This window comes from Equus asinus, chromosome 25 (genome assembly GCF_041296235.1).
Source record: "Equus asinus isolate D_3611 breed Donkey chromosome 25, EquAss-T2T_v2, whole genome shotgun sequence".
Classification (NCBI taxonomy): Eukaryota; Metazoa; Chordata; class Mammalia; order Perissodactyla; family Equidae; genus Equus; species Equus asinus.
Window position 1 is genome coordinate 13,701,059 of NC_091814.1, and position 23,918 is coordinate 13,724,976.

The 23,918-nt window shown below is 46.4% G+C and overlaps 2 protein-coding genes and 1 long non-coding RNA gene across 7 annotated transcripts in view; 1 reads left to right on the forward strand and 2 right to left on the reverse strand.

Annotated features, from left to right (window-relative positions):
* PI4KB (phosphatidylinositol 4-kinase beta) overlaps positions 1–10,863 on the reverse strand; it is a 26,359-nt gene extending 15,496 nt beyond the window's left edge. Inside the window, exons 1-2 of one of the 5 annotated variants that reach the window (XM_044758781.2) lie at positions 10,406–10,863; positions 2,499–3,435 (exon numbers count right to left, since the gene is read on the reverse strand). In XM_044758781.2, the coding sequence (XP_044614716.1) occupies positions 2,499–3,407 (909 nt within the window). In that variant the 5' untranslated portion in view covers positions 3,408–3,435; positions 10,406–10,863. The remainder of the gene's footprint in view (positions 1–2,498; positions 3,436–10,405) is intronic. The other 4 variants (XM_070496908.1, XM_014865299.3, XM_044758780.2 and 1 more) reach the window with 4 other exon arrangements.
* LOC123280899 (uncharacterized) lies at positions 10,636–13,122 on the forward strand. The gene is made up of 3 exons (XR_006520198.2): positions 10,636–10,773; positions 11,287–11,483; positions 12,865–13,122. It is a non-coding gene; the product is annotated as an uncharacterized lncRNA (long non-coding RNA).
* A 3,368-nt stretch (positions 13,123–16,490) lies between these two features.
* Positions 16,491–23,163, reverse strand: RFX5 (regulatory factor X5). The gene is given in 12 exon segments (XM_070496909.1): positions 16,491–18,958; positions 18,960–19,426; positions 19,577–19,677; positions 19,917–20,118; positions 20,425–20,506; positions 20,647–20,766; positions 20,951–21,070; positions 21,331–21,413; positions 21,839–21,872; positions 22,123–22,251; positions 22,860–22,982; positions 23,107–23,163. Coding segments are annotated over 10 exon segments (1,812 nt in total). The 5' UTR covers positions 22,239–22,251; positions 22,860–22,982; positions 23,107–23,163; the 3' UTR covers positions 16,491–18,471.
* Between the last annotated feature and the right edge of the window lie 755 nt (positions 23,164–23,918).

The window sequence follows — 23,918 nt, forward strand, 5'->3', positions numbered from 1 at the left end:
ACTGTTAGAACTAATAAATTCAGTAAAGTTTCAGGATACAAAATCGAGAGTCACAAACTCAACAGTTCCCTAGATAATGGGGTCTCCATATACCTTATAAATTCCTGGAGGGAAAGGATAGCATTTTATCCTCCATCCTTCACTGCCTCGAGCACAAGGTTCTGGCACAATGTACAAGCTCAATATCTATCTGTCAAGTGAATGAGTGTTGCATGACTGGGGAGAAAGAGGAAGAGAAGAAGGAAAACCAAATCCCTTGGTATTTGGGGGACACAGGCCTTGACAGATGTTTCCTCAAAATGCCACGGGGGCTGGCAGAGAGACCTCTGTGCTGAGACTCCAAGGCTTAGATGCCTAGTGATATTCATTTTTATTCTCTCTCCTCTGGCTCTCACATTTCCTGAGGAGCCACAGTGGATTCACGTGTCTCATTCTGCCAGCATCAGGTAACCTAGGAGTGCCTGGGGATGTGGCATCTCCTTCCTTACCTGGATCTACTGACCCAAGAGAAAGGAGCCAGGTTGGGAAGAACGGCAATTGGACAAGCCACCCTGGAGGATTTAAGGAGTCACAGAACACCTGCCTCTTAGTGTCATCCCTATCCCATCCTGGGCAGGAGTTAGATGCAAGGAAGAGGGACCAAGGACCAGCACAGAGTAAGAAAAGCCCCAAGGCCTCAGCTTTTCTGGCGCTAAGATGAGGACTACAAAATACATCCAGAGAAAAGCCAAGCCCGACAAGAGGCACCAAGGGATTCACTTCCAGCCGCACACACTCATTCCGCTACAGGCTTGACCCCCAGAGGAGGAGCTCCCAAATCCTTCATGACCCTAGTCCACCAGATCTGGATGATTGTTCTTACTCCGCAACAACCTCCCTTCATGACCCTGGGCTTCCCTGTAAGCTCAACCAGAAATGAAAACAGCCCATTCTGGTTCAGAGCACAGCCTCGGCTCTGCTTGTGCATGCATGTGAAAGCCTAGAGGGCCAGGGCCTAGGTCATTCTTCCCCAAATGGACTCTGACAGCTGAGGACCTGGGAAAGCAGATGCTAAGAAATAACCAAGACAGCTCAGTTCAATGACTAGGAGCACCAGCTGTGATCTGAGGCCTGGTCTGACATTCATTAGTTGAGAGACCTTGGGCAAATCGTCTAACCTCTCCAAGCCTGTTTCCTCAGTGGGAAAATAATACCTGTCTCTCAGGATTGCGAGGATGATTTCACACGTAATGTACTTTTCAAATGTAAAGTACTTGACATGACACTTGGTACATAAGTGCTCAATAAACGTTAGCTCTTTTAGCTTCATGATTATTAAATTATCACAACAAAATGTTGAATTTCCAGAGAGAGCAGGCTCTGTGGTCTCCCATCTGCCTGCCTTCCCCCTTCCTTAGTCACTCTGACCTCCTTGAAAGAAGTCCCATTGTATCAAAAATGTGGGTGGGTTATGTGTCCCACAGAGGCAGATGCCAGCACGATGGCTAATATGCATTTCCCAACAAGTGCAAATTCCTCATTCTTTTCACCCTTCCTTCCTAGGCTGGGCTGGCAGCCAGGATGGAGCTGGGCTGGTGGTGAGTCAGAGGTGGAGACTGGGGCACCACGGTCTGGCTGGGACACCAGATCACCGACACTTGGTTGTCCACTGGGCAACTTTCCCTGCTATCTCTCCAGATGTGGAACGGCAGGTGGGTATAACCTAGTGACACGCTCATCTCCTCCCTGCTCTGTATCCTAAATTAGATAGCCCCAACTACTGCTGTAACTTTTTCTTTTTAGCCTTCAGGTCCTTGTCTAGACACTAGGTATGCCTGAGATTTACTCTATACTAAGATTGCTTTCCTCTTCTCTTTGTACTTCTCCCAAATGATATGGGAAAGATACCAGAGGGACATCCCTTCCCCCAAGGAAAGGCATGCAGGAGGGCATTCTGCAGATGCCTCGTGATAGGGAATGAACTTTACCTTTACGTCAACAAAAGCAGGATCTTCAGGGAGTTGGGGAGAGGGATTATGAGAAGGAGTAGCCAGGAGAATGGAGCTGAGGTTCTATTTAACATCTCCCTTCGCCCAGCACACACAAACTTCACACCCATAGTCCCTTTCCCTCCCCACGGTTGCTCTGAGAGGTTCTGGTAGATATTCCAGGACTCAAGTCAGGGTGGGGAGGGTCTCTACCACAGTTCTCAGTAAGTAAGTAGTTAACGGATGGCAGTGTAGTTTAGTAAAAAACATCAGATAGAGTCAGGAGTATCAGCCTTGCTATTAGCTATATGACCTGAGGCAAGTCACTTTATCCTCTGGGTCCCCAAGTTCTTCCTTTGTAAAATGACGCAGTTGGAATACATGAATTCTAAGGGCTTTTTCCATTCTAACATTCCATGCTTTTATCGGTGAAATGAAACAGAGGGAAGGAAAGAAAAGGATAAAGTGACCCTATGTCAGACATCCTGTCTCCATGCCAACTGGCCCCTCTGTCCCTCCCAGAAACTTTACCTCATCCTCATTCTCCACTTTAGGGTTGCTGGCTGTTCGTTTCAGGTTGCTGCTGAGACTTATGCTGGCGGTGGCATCTGACTTAGAGCGCTGGTGAGTCCTTTTAGAGGGAGACAGCCCTGTATCAGGGGCGGGGCTCAAGGAGGGCAGCTCCCTCTTTCGGTGAGCTGGCTTCAGCTCATCTGAGAGGATCAGCTTCCGTAGCTTGGTCCCACGGGAGTGTCGTTGAGTGGAAATGTGCATGTCTGAAGAGTAGGCCCCGAGCAACAGGGCACATTGGAGGGAAAAGTTAATGCTCTGGCGGCAACGGTGGACTATGTAGGGCTTGATGGCATCACCCACGTCCTCATCCATGTGGATGTACATGTTAAGCAGCTGGGGCAGATAGAAGTCCACGTCCTCATTGCGAAAGCAGAAGAGCCGGTTGCCGATGTAGGCCTGCACTCCAGGCTCCTTGGAGTTATACAGGTATGAAATGGCCATGGAGATGTCAAATAGTTTTGACTCAAACAGCCTCAGCAGCCAAGACTGTTTGGCTGAGTTGTTCTGCCGCCGCCTTCTTGCTCCCTTGGTTGTGCCTGCGGCCACAGAGGCCCCCATCTCATCTTCCTCCTCCCTTATCTGGGCAGGTGGATCATCCAGGCAACGGATCTCACTGTCCACACCATCCCCATTGACCAACTCCAGTGGGGTGCCTCTGCTAGAGATGGCCACGCCTCCATGCAAAAGCTTGACTTTCTCCAGCACCTCCTGGCAGGCCTTCTGGGCCACCTCAGGGTCAATCACTGATAGTTCCCCGACCCCCTCCGTGATGACGCTTAGCAAGGAGCCCCCATTATTCCCTGGTGGACCAGGAGTCGGCTCAGAAGTTGGCTTCAGGAGAGCAGGCTCCACTACCGTGTCTCCCATGGCCACAGCCAGACTTCGAGCTTCCAAGCTACAGGAGGAAGGAGGGGGAAAGGAACAGAAAGGGAGACAGACACACACTGGTTAGTTGCAGCATCCTCAGGTCTTCCTTTCATCATGAAACCTTCCCAGACACCTCCTCTCTTTTTGTCTCCCTGGACTCCTTCAAAATCAGATGAAAAGTCATTTCCTCCTAGGAAGCCTTCCCTGACTACCTCTACTTCTGGTCACTACATTTCTCTTCATTCTTTTCGCACTTAGTTACTCAGCTTAGCCTCTGTTTTCAACTTGTATTTGCAAAATGTTGCTTTATATGTGTTATGTTTATATAGGTTTGCAAATTCTTCAGGTAGACTGGAAGCAATTATTCCCTTGTCCCTAACTCTTCACATTCTTTTCTATCCTTGTGCTCTTCCCAGGTCTTCCTTTAAATGCCCGCCAATATCCTTTTTCTTTTCCTCTTTAAACTGTATTTCCTTACTCATATAACACTCCATATACAGGTCCTGAGCATCTCACCTTGATGTATCTTTCTAGTTATAGATACTTTCCTTTTATTTTTTTTCCTGCTTTTTTTCTCCCTGAATCCTCCCAGCACACAGTTGTATATTTTAGTTGTGGGTCCTTCTAGTTGTGGCATGTGGGACGCCATCTCAACGTGGCCTGACGAGCGGTGCCATGTCTGCGCCCAGGATCTGAACTGGCGAAACCCTGGGCCACTGAAGCGGAGCGCGCGAAGTTAACCACTCGGCCACGGGGCCAGCCCCTATAGATACTTTCTTACCTTCCCTTTTAGAGTCAAAGTTCCCAAGGAATAAGGGCCAGCAAATACCATGCTAGGCTTCACTTAAGAAACAGCTCTGAACAAGCATCATCAACCCTGCTGAAGTTGTGCCATTTCTCTGCTTGTCTGACTTCATGACATTGTTCCCTCTTTCTCCAGTGCTGTTGCAGCTGAGTATAGTGGAACGACTCCTGAACTTGGAGTCAGTTGGGCTGGGGTTCAAAATCCTGGCTCTGCCATTATGAGATGTGTAAGCTTATTCAAGTCACACATCTCAGTTTCAGTTTCCTCAACTGCAAAATGAGAAAAATATACCTGCTTCTCATTGTTGCTGTGTGGAATAAATAACTTCACGTATGTAAAAAGATCTAGCACAGTCCCTGGCAAATAGTAGTACTCAATAAATGCTAGTTGAATCTTAATCACCTAAAAGGTTGGTAAACAGTGTGCCTGTACGTGTGTGCATACACACGCATATACTGTTTATAAGGGAGGTGAATTACAGTTACGCTCACTTGAAAATCTTCCGAAATATTGACAACAGCCCTCTCCTATCCCAACACTACTTTCATCATTATCATACATAAACTGCAAGAACTGGAGGGGCTGTGAGAAGGCAACAAGAAATCAGCTTGGAATTCATGGGTCTAGAACATCCAAAGAACAGGGAGGAGCAGGAATCACAAAACTAAGAATCCCTCTCTGAAGGAACTCTCAGAAGGAAATTCAGTGAGAGGACACTGCTGACGAAAGCTACTGCCCTCCTAGAATGATTCTTCACGGCCTCCCCAAATTCAGATCAGGAGAATCAGTGCAGAACAGGAGGAAATTTCAAAGAAAGGACTGGGAGAGGCACATTGCTAATGTCAGATCAACCCAGCTCCAGAGTCTGGCTCTAGTTAGCAACGGGTTCAGAGGCCTCTTCACAAAAATGCAAATCGAGGGAGTGTAAGACACACTCAAGAATGTGAGCAAGAGGAAGGCAGAAGCTACTGTAGAGCTGGAAGGCAAGTAATTTCCAACTATTAGTGACATCACCTTGACCCTAGTGAACCTAGGTGCATAGACTTTGGGTAGGGGGAAGGAGCCCTGAGATACAGATTCTCCAGTCACTCTGGAAAGCCCTGTTTTCCACTGCCACCCTTCCAGTGCCTCTTCTTGCACCTCTGAAATAGTCAAGGTTACTCTGATCTGCCCATTATTATGGAGTCTAGCTCCCGGCTTCCCAGCGGTCACCATTAAAGTCTTGCAGAAAGACAGATGGGAAACTCTTTTGTTCTCAGAGATTACCAAAAAAGGCTACTTCAGTTTATCTTTCTCCCAACTCTGTCAAGCAAGAAGTTCATGCCCGAATTTAATTTCCCTGACGCAGTTTGAGCTTGGTGTCAATAAAAAAGGTGGCAACTCTTTCACTATGCTCTCTCCCCAAATTAGGCAGTGCCCTCTAGCAGTAGAACCGGCATCGCTGCCTGTGTGGATCTGTCTCTACTTGCAACCATGGGTTGCACAGGGATCTGTCTCTACTCGCAACTATGGGATTAAAGGGAAGCTTTACTCATTCCCTGCCACACCTTTGTAGGGCACTCTGCACAACAAGGTCATTCTTATTCAAGGGGGACCACTACCTTTTAGGTCTACTTACAAACTAACACGATTGCCTTAATCGTTTTATACAACCAATTCTTTTTTTCTCAACCTCTCTGTGCTTGGCACATCTTTCCTTTTTCCTCTACTCCAGAGACTTCCAAGACACCAAATGCTCTTAAAAGCCCAGTTTTCAAAACTTCCAAGGGAAATGAAGTTCAGACCTTCTCCCATTCAGCGTTTCAGACCTCATGAGGAAATGCGGCAGATGCCTGCCCCAAGTGATCACAACTGGGATTATTACTAGCACCAGGAAGGGAGGTAAAGACACTATCATTTCTTTTATTCCAGGGCTCAGGTAGGAATCCCACATCACAGTATTCAGGGGACTTCTCCACTAAGAGATCCCCCATTTGGCAGCCTTTACTCCCCAAGGAACCAAACGATGTCAAAAGGTGCAGGAAAACCAGACTCCTCTCCTGTATATGCAGCTCTGCCACTAGAAACTACAGCTGGGTCTCCCTCTTGGCCTCTCTGAGCCTCTGGGACTGCCTGCATCTGAAGGAAGACATGGCAAGAAGGAGGTACTGAAGGAAATTTAGGTTGTTTTGGCAATTTAGACAATAAGAAATAGGAAAAGGATTCTCCAAAACCTAAATCCAGATACGGTCCTTAACGTCAATTCATTTACTTTAAAATGCAAAGAAAATATAGCTTTGATAAGTAACCCTTCAAATAAAGTGAAAGGACTAGAAAGCAGAAAAAAAAAAAAAGGAGGAACAGGTCCTATATTCACCATCCTTCCCCTTGTAAGTCAGAGAATAAGAAAAAAGAGAGAGAAGAAAATCCAAACCTTTATCAAATGACACCTATGGCTCTCAATGACATTCAGACAACTGAGGCTCCACATTTCACACTGGGAGCCTAAACTGACCTTCTAGTGAGACTGGAAGGGAAATGAAGAGGGGTCCCCTGCCCCAGCCTACCAGCTGGCTTCTAAGAAACGGGTGGAGTGGGGGCACACTGACAGCTAACCGGGCTCCACAGCTTGTGTCTGGGCAACATAGGGGCTCCTCATCTGAGCATCAGGGGGGTGTTCAGGGCACAGCAGAGCAGAGCAGTGGCTGCAGAGGACAGAGAGAGTTAGATGCATGTATTCTCTGTGACTGAGCATTTAAGTAAATGTCTCCAGAGGACTCAATCTGGCTTCCCGCTTCTCATCACCTCAAAAGATTCTACGCAAACAACCCTCTAGAGGCCTCCATTAAAGAACTTACTAGATTGGTCTCTGCTAGGACAGAACAGTAAAGAGCCCCAATTCAATCCCCTCACCCAGTTAATCACCATACCCTTAGAATCTTTTTCCACAGACTAGATAAATATGGATTGGTTCAGACCAATCCTCATGTTTTTATATGTTCCTGTATCTTCACAGAATGGCCTTCAAGAGAGCATCTGATTTAGTGCTCTGCCTTCAAGCAGACAGGCGAGCTCAATTTTCCTCCTCCTTTTAAAAGATCCCTTTCAGATAGATCATGTAAGTTGGAAAAAAGGGTAGTGGAGCCAGTTATCTTCATCCTACAAGGTGGGCAGTTAAGAGAGACTGTTAAAAATTAATGCAAGAGAAAGGGAGGTCCAAATATGTTATTTAAGGTTTCCAGTAGAAATAAAAATAACATAATTATATATACAAGAGGTGTAAATCCTCTAAAGCTAAATCCTCTTTTGTAACAATTGATACATCAGGTAACAGAGGCACAAGCATTTTATCTAAAGCTATAGCGATAACCTTCAGAAACAAACACTGAGATAATTAAGAGGTTACCTCTAAAGGAGTAGGAATAGGACCGTTGATTTTCATCATAAACTCTTAAGTATCATTGGATTTGTTTACCAAGTACATATGCCTTTAATAATGATTTTTAAAAAGGAGTTGCTCTTCAAAAGAGACTCTACATCACCCTAGGCTGCCTGCTCTGCTGTTGAGAAGCTCCTCCCCAAGTCTTAAGGTCTAACTCAAACCTTTCTTTAAGGAGGTCTCAGCTCATCTTTCCCCTTGATCTCAATGATAAAGATGGAGATGGAGTACTACTTTTTCTTTGTAGAAACACAGGACCGAGCTGTCAAGCAGGCTCAAGCCCTCCTAGGAACCAGGTAATGCTTACCCAAGGCCCCAAGGCGGGTTGGCATCAGGGGGGAGGGCATTCTTAAGCTACGAGCAGGAGGTAGGGAGGGCAGTGGTCTCAGGATAGTTAAGTCAAGATTGAATCAGGCTGAGAACTCTGTGCAGGGCCATGGAGCTGGTATAAGCAGATTCCGGCCAGACAGCCCAAGCCAGCTCTGGAAGCCCCTGCTAAAACAGACAGGTGGCAAAGAAAGCAACCTGTATGCTCACCTCCTCTCTCTGAACTGTTCCTCCCTGCTGTAAGCCCCAAATGCACTTGGACTAGGCCCTCTCTTGTCTCATACCAATTACTGAAAGGTTCCTCCCAAACTTCTTCCCCAAATCAAAGAATCTCAATTTGCTGCTTTGGATGGTGTTCAGCAAACACGTTCTCATGCAGTGTGGTCTCAGCTCTGAGAAGGAAGCAGGGAAACTAGGGAAAATATGATTTCTCTTTGGGAATGCTTCCAAGGAGTGAAGCTGCTCCTAAAAAGGGGGCTTATGAGTTGACTGCATTCTGGCTAACAATGACGGAGACAAGGGACAAGTGCGATGAGGTGGTACGATTACTTTCAAACAGGCCTAGAGCCAGAAGGTGAATGGAACTTCACGTGCATTCTTCTCTATTGCAGGCCGAGAGAGACATGGCATAAAGAGAGCAACTAGTTTCCTAAGTCCCAACTCACTCCAAGTTCTCTTTTCTAGCCAGCTTCACCAAATGGCTTTTCCACAAACCTCATTTCCACCCAGAATCTGGAGTTGTGGATCAAGTACAAGAGGAACAGCACAGGTGCTCAGCAACTTAATGCAGTCGGGGAAAAAAGCAAGGCAGATGAGAGAAGCAGGCCTGGAGCTTGTCTCTCAAACTGACTTACTCCCATGGTTGCAGACTAGAAAGACCCAACAGAGAGACTAAGATGAAGGAAAATTCTCAGGACAACTAAACCACTACTAATAAATACCTTTTGTCTGAAGAATCCCAAAAGTTTTGTAAACAAATAAACCAAGTCTAATTTTCCCCTAACCCACATTCTGCTATTACCCTATTACTACACTGATGCCTATAGAGTTTTCCCAAAAAGGTCACTCTGGAAGTCAAGTGAAGAAGTTGCATGCTGAACCTAGGAGTCCTGATTCTGAATGTACAAGCTCTTTCCATTGTCTCATGTTCCTTTTTCCAGTTAACCCTCAACCCCATACCAGGCCTAAGCTCTTATGGAATCAACCAAAACTATTCTAGTAAGCCACAGACAGTAAACTGATTCCTCTTGGTTCTGGACAGGTGTGGGAAGACACTCTATTCTGTGAGCCCTTTAAGCCAAGCCCAAAATTAAATAATCCAAAACAAAATTTCTCACAACCTCATTCAGTCCTCATGAAGGCCTGTTCATCCTTCGTAGTGGCTGATTCTCAGTAGTCAACAAAGTGTAATCTGATAGGGATTCCTTCAAAACTCACTCCATCCTTCAGAAACACCCTCTGTCCAGAAAAGCCTGAGACAGCTGAGGCTCCCCCTCCTCCCAACACATTTCCTTCTTAGTTCAAGGTTTAGCTGATCCTGAAATAAGTCACATGTGGAGACAAAGAGTGTGACAGAGAACACATAAAGGCCATAAGGGAAAACAGAACCAAGTGTCACAAGGATCAGCAAAATCCTTGAAACTCGAGGGAGAAGGTGTCAAAGTTGGAAATCTTTAATGGGAAGGGACAGTGTCAGACCTTCTCTATTCTACAGGAACAAATCTACAGAGGTGGGGGGATTGAGGAAGGGGAAAGGGAAGCTAAAGAAAGTTCACAGGGATCACAAAGCACTCCTGAGAAAAAGAGTAAGGATTAAGGTCAAAGTAGAATGCAAACAGTACTCTGGAAATGATGAGGAGGGCCTGAGATCCCTTAAGGGGCGGGGAATAGGCAGTTCTTGGAAGCCAGGAGCAGGGTGGGTGGGTGACAGTGAGGTAATGGAATCACAAGCAGCAAAGGAAGAGAGGGCTACGATCCTTAGCTCAGGGAAATGGGAACCCAGTCCTGGGGTTGCACAGAGACAGGGGAGGAAAGGGGCAAAATAGGAAAGGGGATAAAGGCGGAGGCCAGGGGAAAGGTTTGGGGCAGGAGCACACACGACGAGGAAGGACAAACGAGGATGGACATTATCAAAGGCGTCCTGATGGGGAAAGAGTTCATGACTTAAGAGAAGATAATTCGGGACCGAGGCAGCAGGGATAGAAGGGAGGGAGGGGGGAATCCCCGGGGCAGAGGGCGGAGCTAAACAGAAGAGGAAGCCAAAAAGCAGAGGACCCCAGGCTTGAGAGGAAAGGGTGGAGAAGGAACCCGGGGTGCAGCTGCCACCGGGAGGGCAGTTTTGTAGTCGAACACAGGCGTGGGGGCGGGGGTCAGCTGTGCGGGACAGGGTGGGAGAGGGACCCCCCCACGCATAGGGAAAGCAGGCCGCACCCGGTGGGAGTCACTTACCTCCGGGGGACCCCTGCGGAGGGGGTGCGGGCGGTCGGGGTCGGGCTGCCGACACCGCCGCCTCAGCAGCAGCAGCGACTCCCGGGTTCCATTGGCCGCCTGCGCTTCCCTGACAGCGGCCGCGGCGGCTGCACCAGGCCCCGGCTGCGGGGCTGCCCTCGGCGCCGCCTGAAGGGTCCTTCGCGCTGCCTCAAGTTCGACTGGGCCGCAAAACCTCCTCTTCCTCCCTCTGCACAAGCAAGACCGAAAAAAAATCCCCAGCAGGGCTCGATCCTTCTTCCGAAGCCAAGCCCTCCTTCTTGGGATATGCTTTCCGGCTTCTCCGACGCTCAGGACCCTACAGATCCCATAGTAATCTAAGGAGTCGGGTGAGCTGCCTGGAACATGCCTGTTCAGAAATAGAAAAGGGGGCGGGGAAGAGGGATTTGGAAGCTGGGGAGGGAGGAGAGGACGAGGGGAGGAGCCTACGGGTAGGAGGAGGGGCTAATCTTTGGAGGCGGACCTAAGAGAGAGCGTTTGAGAGGCTAAGGAAGCCGACAGGGAAGTAAAATTTGCTGGATAAGGGGCAGGGGCTCCCGTCCTAGAGTAGAGAGCGGCAGGAGGGCAGGCGCGCGTGGGTGCCGTGTTAGAGGAGAAACACAGACATACTGCGGACTTCCCTAAGTGCACGAACATGCAAATTATATGTAAATGAGCCCCTTTGAGTTAGCAACCCAGTTATAATTGCAGTCAGTGGCTTTTTCCTCTCCCCTGTTCCACACGACTCCGCTAGTAAACAGGCCGTGGGATGGATGCTGGAGGCCCAGCGGGGAGAGGAGAAAGAGAGAGAGCGGGCGGGGAAGATAGTCACCCTCAGTACTCTTTTCCTATTCATCTTTAAGGACGATGCCAAGATTAACGCCTCTTCCCTCTCCGGGAATGGCGTGGTCCAACCGCGTCAATCTTTCGCCGTTAGCGGCGCGACTCGAGGCCGCGGTTCTGCCTCCGAGGTCACCACCTGTCTGGGCAGCATTTGGCCTCCAGCCTCCGGGACATCGATCTCTCCGGGGAGGGGGTGGACAGAGCCAGGTTGGGAGAGGTGAGTGAAATGACAAAGGCTTGGAGGGCACAACCGCTCCTCCCAACAAAACCATATAAAACTAAACAAATAAGCAAAAACATACCCTGTTCACGGATCTCTCTTATGGGTTTCGTGTACTTGTCAGTTAGCATTATTGATTGGGAGCCCTCTCCCTCAGAACCTTTGTCCCAACCCTCATGGGCCTTAGTTAATATTCTACATTGAGGCTAGTTATTTGGGCCCAGATCTTGGATGCCACCTTCCCTGCCACTTAAAGGCTGTTTGATTTGGGATGACTGATTTCACCTGTTTGAACCTCAGTTTCTATGTCTTCAAAGTGGATCCAGGAATATTAACACTTTCTAGCGTTTTGTGAGGATTTAAAGAGAGGAGAGATTACTACCATAGTACTCTATTACTATTATTGGGACAATAATATAGGATAGATGATGAAAGAAAAGAGGTGCTTCTGTGTTTAATTGGGAGGCAGAATAAAGAGTAATAGCTTGAAAATATCTATGTAAAACATGCATTATGTACAAAAGTAAAACAAATGGGGTACCTAATTGCTGAAGGAACATACGGGAGTATGGTTAATTAATGCAGAAGGCCTAGCCACTCAGTATATGGTGAATGAATGATGGGAGGTTTCTCAAAAATATGATCCAGCAGAACAAAAAAGAGGGGAGAGATTTCTGAAGGCTAAAAAATTGTATGTATGTTGAAGAATAGAAATGGGAATTTGCTCAAATCACAAGAGGGCAAGCTGATAGGCTACGTTAAAGCAGGAGTACAGTAATGAAACATGAGCAGAGAAAGAAGCCCAGAGTGCCAAAGATAGTTTAAATTTGTCACCACTGGTCTGGAGTGGGGAATCACCAGTCCACCTGTCAGGCCCAGCAGCTCTTGGCCAGCTCCCAATCAGCTGTCAGGCAACTATCAAGAGGTGATGACCCTGCTTTAGCCTAGAGTTTAAAATGTCACACATCCAGCCCCTCAAGGGGTAGGGTTGCAAAGGGCCGTAAGACCAGCTTTTTGAAACATTGTAAAGAGATGTGATGGCCCCCCCCTTTTTTTTTTCAGTGAGGAAGATTGGCCCTGAGTTAACATCCTCTTGCCAATCTTCCTCTTTTTGCTTGAGGAAGATTATCCCTTAGCTAACATCTGTGCCAATGTTCCTCTATTTTGTATGTGGGTCCCTGCCACAGCATGGCTGCCAATGAGCGGTGTAGGTCCATGCCCAGGAACTGAACCTGGGCTGCTGAAGCAGAACATGCCAACTTAACCACTAGGCCTCGGGGCTGGCCCCAGCTCCTGTTATATTTTAACCACTTTTGTGGTTAAAGAAATTAGAGTGATTTTTTTCCCTGAACCATAGTTACTATGGGCTTTTTTTCAGAGAAAAGAAAAAGAAGCTAGCAATTGTGCCTCGAGCCCCTACTGTGTATGAGTACAAATGCCTCATTTATTCCTCATTACAACCTGCGAAAGAGATTTTATCCCGTTTTATGGAAACTGAGCTTCAGAATGGGTAAGTCATTGTTTTTCAAAATTGTTTTCCTTTAACCCACAGTAAGATATACATTTTATATCATGACCACTGAAGAACACAGAGATATGTCTTCGCTGAAATAAAAGTTTCACGAAACAATACTTACCATGTGTAACGCACTCTGATATTTTTTATTCTATTTCATTTTTTTTTTCCTGAGGAAGATTAGCCCTGAGCTAATGTCTCTGTTGCCTATCTTCCTCTTTTTTTGCTTGAGGAAAATTAGCCCTGAGCTAACATCTGTGCCAATCCTTCTCCACTTTACATGTGGGTCACCACCACAGGATGAGTGACAAGTGGTGTAGGTCTACACCTGGGATCCAAACCCATGAACCTGGGCCACTGAAGTGCAGCATGCCAAACTTAACATGGCCCACTGTGCCATGGGGCCAGCCCCTTATTTCACTTTTTAAACATACTGTTTTACATCCTGCTAAATCAGTCTTACAACTCACTAATGGGTTGCAATCTACAGTTGGAAAAAACTGGACTAAATAAATGTTCAAAATCATATGGCAAGTGGTAAAGCTAAGATTTGGAATGAAGTTATGCTCTTTCCAGTAAACAAATGCCTCCTCATGAACATTTCTTAAGAAATTCTGCATTATATATATGTTATGCTTAGCTTTATCTCATAGGATGGAGCCAGCAGGATGATCCTAGACAAAGACGGAATAGGCCTACTGAGGAACCATACATGAGACAAAACACTAAGACAAATATATGGCATTAACTCCCCTGTTCAGTATGTGAGTAAATGTGGCAACTGCTTTGATTTCTAAAGAAAGTTGATTGTTATCCACAAAAAATAAACAAAGTTATTTATTTGGGGTCATAGACTAGACATGTGAGTTTCTCTTGGTTTAATAGCAAAAGATTATTTCAAGTTTTAGTAAATTATAAATTATCTTTAACTTAATTTATGATAGGGCTTAATTTATGAAATGAAAAAAGACAACATGGGGGGAAAGGTAATGGGACTGGGGAACAGGGTACTGACGAGAGAAAGAGGAATGGCAGAGGAAGGAGTAGGGAGTCCCTGCATCTTAGTTTAGCCCTTCATCTCATGAACTGAAGATTGCCTGAACTACAAAAGGGTAACTTGTTTCACATTAGATTTTTAAAATAGGGTAAAATTTTAAAATAGGCTACTTAAAAACCCCATAACATTCAGGCAAATCTCAAAATCATCCAGTGGCCTGGTCTCCCACAGTGAATGGGTACATCCCCAGAGCCAGTCGTGGTGGGGACAATATTTCCTTGATGCTTCTATCGATTCTATCACCAGTGGTTTATTTTCCCATATGCGTTATCACCTCTACTATGTCAGCAGCCTGGTCCAGTTCCTCATCTCCTCCCACACGGATAAGGGCAAAAGCTGCCTGGCTGGTTCCTTTTGATTCCAGTTCCTCCATTCTCTAATGCAAACTGCATACCTTTCATTCATTCATTTATTCAATCAATAGATAACTATAATGGTTGTATATTCTTCTTTTACTTTATTTCTCACTATTGTTCATACACATCCCTTCTGCCAGACAAGTCTTTCACATCCCACATCCCCAAACCCCTGCTTTTCCTGGAATGCCCTCTTTTTCATCTATCCAAGCTCTACTTACCTTAAAGGCTTAACTAAAGCCTACCTTTTCCATGAAACCTTCCCAAATTACTTAGCCCAAAGTGATCTCTCTGAATTTACAGCTCTTATGCAGTAAAATGAGTATGATTTTGTTTTTTACTGTAAGCCTTTTGTTATTCTGTCCTTGCTTTATAAGTTAGACTTATCCAGCTAACTCCTACTCACCTTTACTGGGAAGGCATCCCTGAACCCTATCTGACCTACACGCTCTTCCTCTGGGCTCCCACAGTTCTCTGTGCTTACTGCTAACATAACTCACACTGTGCTGTGATCATTATTGACTTGAAAACAAAGCCTAAGTCAACTAACTTCTAACAAGTGCCTAGCACTTAAAAAACAAAGAAAATATCAAAACCACAGTAATGGACTCCTACTTCTGGCAGCATGGATAAGAGAAAGGGCTCACCCCGTAAAATACAACTTGATCCTGGATAAATTAACATAATGTTTAGCATATTGCTGGGCTCATTAGAAAGTAAGAAAAATAAGTAAAGGAAGAAAAAATAACATTAAGCTGAAATCTATATGAAGAATGAGCAACATGTTGAAGGAGAAGCAGGTCTGCCTTGGGGACAAACGCCAATATCAGTATTGTGAACAGAAACTAAACTTTGGGCCTAGCCAAGGAAGGGGAGAAAACCCAGGGCTTCTGAATTCAACCCCAGGACTCTTGAAGGGGCTAACATGGTCCCAGGCCAGGAGCACCTTTGGCTGCTGGCAGAAGCAAATGCAAATCCTTTCTCGAGGAAGGTACCCCCAACTTAGGCCCTCTAGATTCCCATAGATTAAGTTTAACAAAATATGAGCTCAAAAGTCAAAAATAAAAAATATACAAGGAAGCAGGCTACCATGGGCAAGAGTCAGCAGAAAACAACAAAACAGATTTAGACCTCTAAGATAAGTTACAGAATCTAAGATAATCTCAACAAATTTCAAAGAATTGGTATCATGGAGACCACATTCTTTGAGCACAAGTGATTAAACTGAAAATCAGTATCAAAAAGGTAAAATTTTAAATATCCAGACATTTGGAAATTCATAAAACTTTTATAAGTCATGAATCAAAAAAGGTCATAAAGGTAATAATAGTCTAAATATTCCTAGAACTAAATAATAAGTACTTTACAACAGAAAAACTTGGGGAATGTGGAAAAGCATGTCCTTAAAAACTTACAATAGAAAAAAAGACACCTTGAAAATTAATTAGATAAGTGTCAAAATTAAGATGTTAGAAAAGAACATAAAATTAAATCTAAAGAAAGCAGAAGAAAGGAAATACTATAGATAAGATCCGTAATTAATGAAATGGAAAACAACTACATAAGGGAGAGGATCAAAAAGCACAAAGTAGTAGCTAAAGACAGACAAGTGAAATAATAAATTTCTGGTGCAGCTGATCAAGGGGAAAAAAGGGCAGGCACAAGTAAACAATAGAAATGTAAAGGAGGTCATGACTACCCAGAGAGCAGAGGCAAAAAGGAAAATAGAAATTTCATTAAAAAAAAAAAAAAAGACACGGAATGCACAAAATCCTAGAAAAACATTTTACCTAAATTGACTCAAGTAGAAATAGAAAGCCCAAATAGTCTATGATTATTAAAGAAATTGGATCAATAGCTAAAATTTTTCCCACAAAGAAATGCTAGGCTCAGATGGCCTAACAGGTGAGTTTTACCAAACTTTCAAGGGACATTTCATTTCAATCTGATGTAAACTCTTCCAGAGAATAAGACAGGAGGGGACAGTCCCACCTCAGAGAGCATACAGACCACAGGGACCATCGTAGGAGTTTTTTTAGATATCTTACTAAAAACAAAGGCACTGACATGTACAAGAAGTTCATAGAAGCATTGTTGTAATAGCAAAAAACTGGAAAGAACCCAAATGTCCACTGATAGGTGAATGTATAAATAACTTGTAGTTTATACATTTGGTGGAATATTATACAATTGAAGGTGAACGAATCATAGCTATCTACAACATGGATGAATCTTAGAAATAACGTGAAGTGAAAAAAAGCAAACTGCAGGGCACTAACAGAGTATAAAATTTTTGTAAAGCTAAAAAGCAAAACTGAACATTTTTAAAAGATATATACATTTATGATTAAATACACATATATAGCAGTTAGTTAATAAACACAAAATTAAGGACAGCAGTTACCTCTAGGGAAAGGCAGGGAGATAGGATAGGGGAGGAACACAAGAAATTCAATGGTATTTCTAATGTTTTTATGGGTAAATTGGGTGATGGGTCAATGATACTCATTTAATTACGGTGCTTCATAATTTATTCATTTAAATATATTCTTTATAGATATCAAATATTACATATTATAATTTTTAAAAATCTGCTGTGGTGGAAAGAAATGAACAAATGCATGAAGTCTCCCTGAAAGAAAATCTGTATTTCTTGGGAAGAACCAAGATTCCCTGACAGAAGCTACCTTATGCAGAAAACAAAGTAGGTCCTCAATAAATATTGGTTGGCTTACTGCTGTCCCCAAGGATACACCTGGAGGGTCTGGACTCCCTCCCCACTGGTGCTCCCTGACATGCAGAGCCACCTCCTTCTGTATACCAGCCTACACCCCACAATCCTGGCTAAGTCCTGACACATGTATGACAAGAAACTGACACCTGGTGGATCCAGAGTGAATTTAATAAAATGACTAGGAAGTAAATCTTTCACTCGGTGAAAGTGACAGTAGGGTGGGGGATAAGGAAGCAGGAATCAGGAAGAAACTAAAATTCAGAAAACAGGAAAAGGAAAGAGCTCCATCTCTGAACTATAGGTGAAAAAATTTAGACTGTCATCTAGATGAGACTAAAGAGATATTCCCCAAAGTAGAGTGACTTCCCTCTCATTCCTTCTGAGACTAGAATGAGAGGAAAGAACTTACAGTTGCAGTAAGGAAAATGCAAGACTATGAGGAAAAAAGGAAACAGGTATAGCTAATCTCAACCTAGCAAGCTAAAACCACATGTGCTTCATAGTAGTGGCAGGTGTTAGCTGCCTTGGCAAGAACTCCCCTCCCCCCACCTCCCCCAGTTTCCATTTGGGGATGGATGTGATTCTAAGGGAGGCTGACCCCGCCCTTTTTTCCACAAGTGCAGTCCTTGATGTAGACTAAGCAAATTAGCATTTACCAGCCCCTGGCCGCAGTGATTGGTTAGGGGTGGACATGTGACCCAGGCTGGCCTAATCAGAGTAAATCTTAGGGTTTTTGCTAGGATCCCCGGCACAAAGATGCTCTCTCTTTCTGGTTGGACATAAATGAGGAAATGTAATACTAGGAGCGCTGGCAGCCATGAGGTGGCCCAGGCTTAAGATGAAACTACAGAAGGTAGAGTAGCGGGAAAAAGCCAATCAGGTATTTAGAGACATACTGAGCCACTGGATCAGCTTTACTGGAGCCAGTACTACCGCTGGACTTTCCAGTTACATGAGCCAATAAATCTTTATTTTTAAGCCCGTTTGAATTAGGTTTTCTATGACTTAAAACCAAAAGATTCCTAACCTATACATTCATCATACTTATTCCATCCCTATCTTCTCACAGGATAGCACAGGGGTCCAGGTAAAATGGTCACTACAGATTTATTAGTGACTCTAAAGACAAGGGTATTGAGCTGGAAAGGTCAGAGGCAGGAACCAGGCACTGAGTAAGACAGGGTGCCTCAGCTGTCTATACAGAAGAGCATGAATTCTCTTTGGAAAAGAAGAGCCAAATGAGAAGCAAGTGCAGAGAAGGGCCTCTACCAGGCGGACAGGTAGAGTTAACATATGCATATAAACACTTCCCCACATTCCCATCATGGGGGTGTTGCTTTGGGGTCTTTCCGCTCATGGGATAAGGAACTTTGAAGCACATGCCCCTTTAAGTCTTTATTACCCTGTGCTGCAGTGTCTAACTCTCCCTTTACCAAATGAAGAGCCTCTTTTTGGCTTCTGCCCTTGATGACACTCACTTTTGGGGTGACAAGAGGAATTTTATCTTCTGCTTCTTTGGCATGCCGGGAACTGGGGCCCCTTCCTCCTCTGGAAACAGCACCGACTTCCTGACCTTGGGCAAGCACCATCCCTTTCTCAGCCTCTCCCATTGGCCCTGGCCTCTCTGACCCTCCAGCTGACCCTCCAGAGGCCCATGTTTCCCGTGGTAACCTTGAGGACTGGGCAGAGTCCATGGCAGCTGCTGACTTGTCAGGGGTAGAATTCCTTTCTTTACTTCCACATGATTTTTTTCGGGGGCGCCCCCGTTTTCTTTTGCCATCACTTCCTGTATCCTCTATATCCTGCTTTAGCTGGTGGGTCATGCCCACTGGCCTCATTCACAGGTACTTCAGCTGTCCTCTTGACACCCTTGTCATGAGGTCCTGGGTCACCACCTATGCCTACCTCCCTATTCTCTGTGCCCTGTGGCTGAGTGAGCCCTGCAGGTGGAGCTGGCCCAGCCAGAGCAGGAACAGTTGGTAAGATCATATTAATGATGGGCACCGCTGCCTGGGGTCCCCCAGCCCTACTGGGCAGAGGCAGCGTAGCCACTTTCAGAGCGCTTGAAGAAAGCCTGGGGGCCAGGATGGGTGGAGAGACTCGGATTGGTGGAATGAGCGAGCGAGGGGCCCGGGGCAGAAGCGGAGGCAGCCGGGCCACCAGGGCATTAACCTGCGGGTTATTGGCTGCTGGGGCTGGGCTCTCCACTACACCCTTCTTCCGCTCTCCGCGTGTTGGGGGGCCAGCCCCAGCCCGGGGTTCCAGCTCCTTAGGAGGCTAAAAGTAAAGAGAGGAACACAGTAAGTGGGAAGACTGGACACTGGAGGAAACACAGGTCTAGACGGTGAAAAAGTGCAAGGCCCACTGGGGGAAGGGTACACTAAGCCCCCAGCCTAGGGCACCAAGGTCGGGGCATCAACTCCTTACCTGGGCCATTCTCTCTGGTTTCTTATGGGCTCCACCCTCTAGGTTCTCTACACCATTCTTGGATTTAGATGACCGTTCTCGAGGGGCATGTTCGTCCTCTTCTGCAGAGGTGCCAGAAAAGGTAATAAGGTGAGGGTGAGGAGGAAAGAGAATGGAGGAGTGAGGCGATTCTGATTGACTGGTAGAGGCAGGTGAAAGAAGGTAGTCTAAGGCATGTCCTAGAAGGGTCTCTGGGAATAGAAGGCAAATCCAAGGTGTTTCTATCCTAATATGTGGGAGGGCCTCTGAAAACGAAAGTGGCTGGTAGGGTTTCTCAGGACATAAGAGAGGGTCCACCCACCAGCAAGCCCCACGGCCTTGAGCACATGTGCATGCGCAGATCGGGCAGAAATGAGATGCTGCTGTAGCAGGAAGCGGGCGACCTCAACGATGGAACTGAAGGACCGTTTCAGGATTCGCTCTGCCCAGTCACAAGTGAGGGCACAGGCTGCCTCGACCAGTTCATCCCGAGGTGCTGGGGTTACTTCTGGGCCCATTTCTGGCTGCAGTGGGGAAGGACATGCCCAATCACACTCCAAACTTAAGGACCCTTGTCCCCTCCTGGACACCAGTGTTGACCATAGTAAGTTTAGACTGGGGAATGGGAGTTGCTTCTACCATCCCATCCCAGAAACCCACAAATTCTCTTCATTCTCTGCCTCAGCCATAGAGTAGGCAGAAGGGTATATCTGATATACCCAGAAGCTATGTGCAGAATGACTTAGGCTGTATCAGCCCTCAAAACATGACCCAAAGACCTCTGACTTCTACCTAGGAGAGAAGAGTGCAATCAGAAGGTTGTTACTTACACTCTCAGAGCCCTTTAGGTCAAGTCCAGGCAAGGGTGGCATAGATACCAAAGTCTTTCTTCGTATGCCACTGTAGCAATATCTGATGCAAGTTAAGGAGTGGTCAACACATGGGGATCTCCAAGCCCCTTTGGAAGGTTCGGCCATTTCCACTCCTGGCTCTCTACTTCCTAAAGTTTCCTCCCCAGGTCTCCCAGCCCCAACCTCTCCAGTCAAGGATACTTGGACTGGCCCCGGCCACCAAGCCTTCGGGCCTTGATGTCGGGGAAGATCTCTCTGATGATTTTGCCAAAGTTGGCTGTGCTGAGTGGGCGGCAACAGGCAAGGCTCTCACAGTACTTCCTGAGTAGGGGCAGAGTGGGAAAATATTCAGAGAAGGAGGCCATGGGTGGGTTCAGAGGGTCCCTGGGGATCAAGTTTGGGAAACCCTTCAAGAAATCAGGCTCTCTCAAGGTGGGGAGCTCTTTAGGGATGAGGGGGTAGTCCTATGCCCACCAACCCACCCACCTACTCCCTATCCACCCACCGATAGGCATCATAAACGCTTTGCTTTGGCAGACAGGTGTCAGTATGCTCCTCTAGGTGGTTGCGGATCCACCTATAGGCATACATGTATTCCTCATTGCTGAGTGTACTTGGCTCTGAGCTGCAAGAGAAGAGAAAGGGACAAGCATGACTAAGATCCCAACAGTTGTCCTGGTTCTATCCAGAGTACCACTTCAGTAGCACTGGACCAAATCAGTCCACCCAGAACCTACCTTTCCCTGGTAAACCAAGGCAGAACAGGGACTTTTCTTCTTGATCAAGGACAGCCATTATGAGTATTCGTCCTATTCCCCTACTCCTTCCCAGTGAGCCTTTAAGAATCAGCACCTTTGACATCTGAAACTCTAGCTCCAAACCTACCTTTTGTCTCCAGTACTCGGCCCTGAGGGGAGCTGAAGGTAGAGATAGAGCTTGTCGTTGTCTGAGAATTTCTGTACATCTTGCTGGGGTAGGGAGGAACAGAGGCAGGAGAAATAATAAGGCCAAGAAGGACCCAAGGTAGGACCCTCTGACCCTTACCAAAAGTCTTGCTGACTTAGAGCCTGTCAGACTGAAAAAGGACCTTAGAAATGATTTGAGGCTGGTGCTCACTGTGCTCTGAGGAGCCCTTATGGGCTACCACAGTGAGAGGGGCAGCGGAGGGGATCAGCTCTGATTTTATTTCTCCTGGGCATCTACACAAGAGGTCACAGAGAGATGAAGTGAGATGCTCAAGGTCAAATTGGTAGCAAGTTGCAAAGCCCGTTATCTCCTGATAGTGTAGACAACACTGCCTCTCCCACATAAACCTTTCATTGACCTATATCCTTAGCATCCCCATCCTCCACCAATTCCATCTCTCTGTTGCCCTCTTCCCCAAAATACTTACCAAGATTCCCTCTACTTTGTTCTGCACGGCCTTGCTGTGGAGAAGAGGAGAAAACTGGGAGTCATACTCAAGATTTTTCCCCTTCCCTGTGTCTGATTGCTAGGCAGCAGAAGAGGACTGAAATGCCTAACAGGTGCTCAAGAACCGCTACCATGATGAAGACTCTCCCCCTGGTCAGGTGTACTTGTTTGGGGAGAGGCTGTTCATCTACAGAGGAAGTGAAGTGCTACAGGGATCTCTACCCGGGTCTGGAACAAGATTTGGAGGTGGTGGTGAATACTTACGAGATGGTACCGCGGAGCCTCTGAAGAAGGGTGGTAGGTTCCCCCGCCTCTGCACTACCTGAGGAGGCCCTTCCCCGAGTCTTCGGGCTCTTAGCATCAGGTTCATCTTCTGCCATCCCGGCATGAGGGCTAGAGTTGAGAGGAGGCAAGACAGGAAGATTTAACATCCTTTCCCTTGGAGGCCCCAGGGCATTCCTCATCTCTCTACCCAGAAAGAGCAACAGAAGGAAAGCCTCCGAATTTCCCGAGTGGTCTTTTTCTCACCACTTGCCTTCTCCAAAAATTAGAAATTATTCCATTACTTCTCCAGGCCCATATATACCCCCAAAGAGCTTTGCCATCTCCATTCTATCTGCCCCACCTTTCTGCAGTCTCCTAAATGTGGAAAACTGTAAAGGAAGAGATAGGGGGATTGGGAATCCACGTTAGAAAGAAATTTTCATTTCTGCCTCTGACCCCATACTGCCCTCCTCCCCGTCACAAACAACAATAACCACCACAAAACAAAGTTCTCTAATTTTCTAATATACTCCTCACCACTGAATTCTCCTGGGAAGTCAGAAAGGATACGAACATATTCTGCCCTTCCAGGCTTGGAAAAAACTGGGCCCAAGTTCTCATTACTTAATCTCGCCATGGCTTCCCCCGCTGCTCCCTTCCCCACGCCGCCGGCCCCTACGTCATCTCCCTCAACACCCCATCCTGCTGCGCGCCCCCACCTCCCTCCCTTCCCCCACCTTTCAATCCTGGGTTGCTGCAAAGCGGGGGTTCAGGGTAGCGGAACTCCAGGGCTGGGCGTAGGAAACCAGGTTGGGGAAATGGGGTCCCAGATTATGGGCACGTGCACATGGGTGAAGAAGCTGTTGAAAATACAGCCAAAATCTTTTTCTGCTCTCCTCCCAACTCGTATTGCCCCCTCCCTACCTTTGAACAGTCGCCTTCCAACAGAAGCAACAATAAAGGTAAGGGAGGAAGAGAAACTACCTCGTAGCCACCTTCACTCCAGCCCAGCCCTACGATCCCGGCCCAGCGGGCTCGTGCGTTGCTTTATTTTCTTTTTTCTGAATGGCTGGCACGGCCCCGATCTGCCTAGATACTCGGGCCGCCTGCTCTCTCATTGGTCGTTGCTGCCACCCGGAGACAGAAGGCGCTGGGCTTGCACCGGCGGCGGCTAAAGTCTGCCTGGTAACAGAATCTGATTGGTCAATAGGGGAGGGAAAATCCAAAGTTGGTCTTATTTGAGTCAAGAGGGGGAAGTCCGGGTTAGGTTTCGGTTAAAACTGGGGTCGGTTGGGACTGCCGGTCCCAAGAGGTTCTTCTCTTAAAGGGACCGCAGGATGAAAGACCGGGCGGTCGGCTTCCTTTGGAGCTTTTTCTTTTGCCCTCTCATTCCGTGTTTCAGTTTTGCCTTTGGTCGTCAGAGCTACTGGAAGGAAAGAATCAATGGATGATAGAATAACTAGAAAATTATGAATAGTAGTGATGGAAGTTTGCTGTAAATTCACGTAACCCCCTTTTGATGAAAAACAAAGTTGAACCATTCCGCCCCACCCCCACCACTCGCATACAGGCACTTAAACCTGCAAACAGGCTCGCGTTCCTCATTGACAGGCGTCGAAACCTCAACAACTGTACCACATTAAGCTAAAATGCTCTTAGTATTCCTTGGTTTCCCGTGTGTACTTGATTTCCTTCCAAACAGTTGCTAATGCGTTTGCATCCCCACAGTTCTGCACTCAGCGAACACGAATTTTGACTGACTCCCCCAGGGGATGCTGGACGCCCATATGAACTTT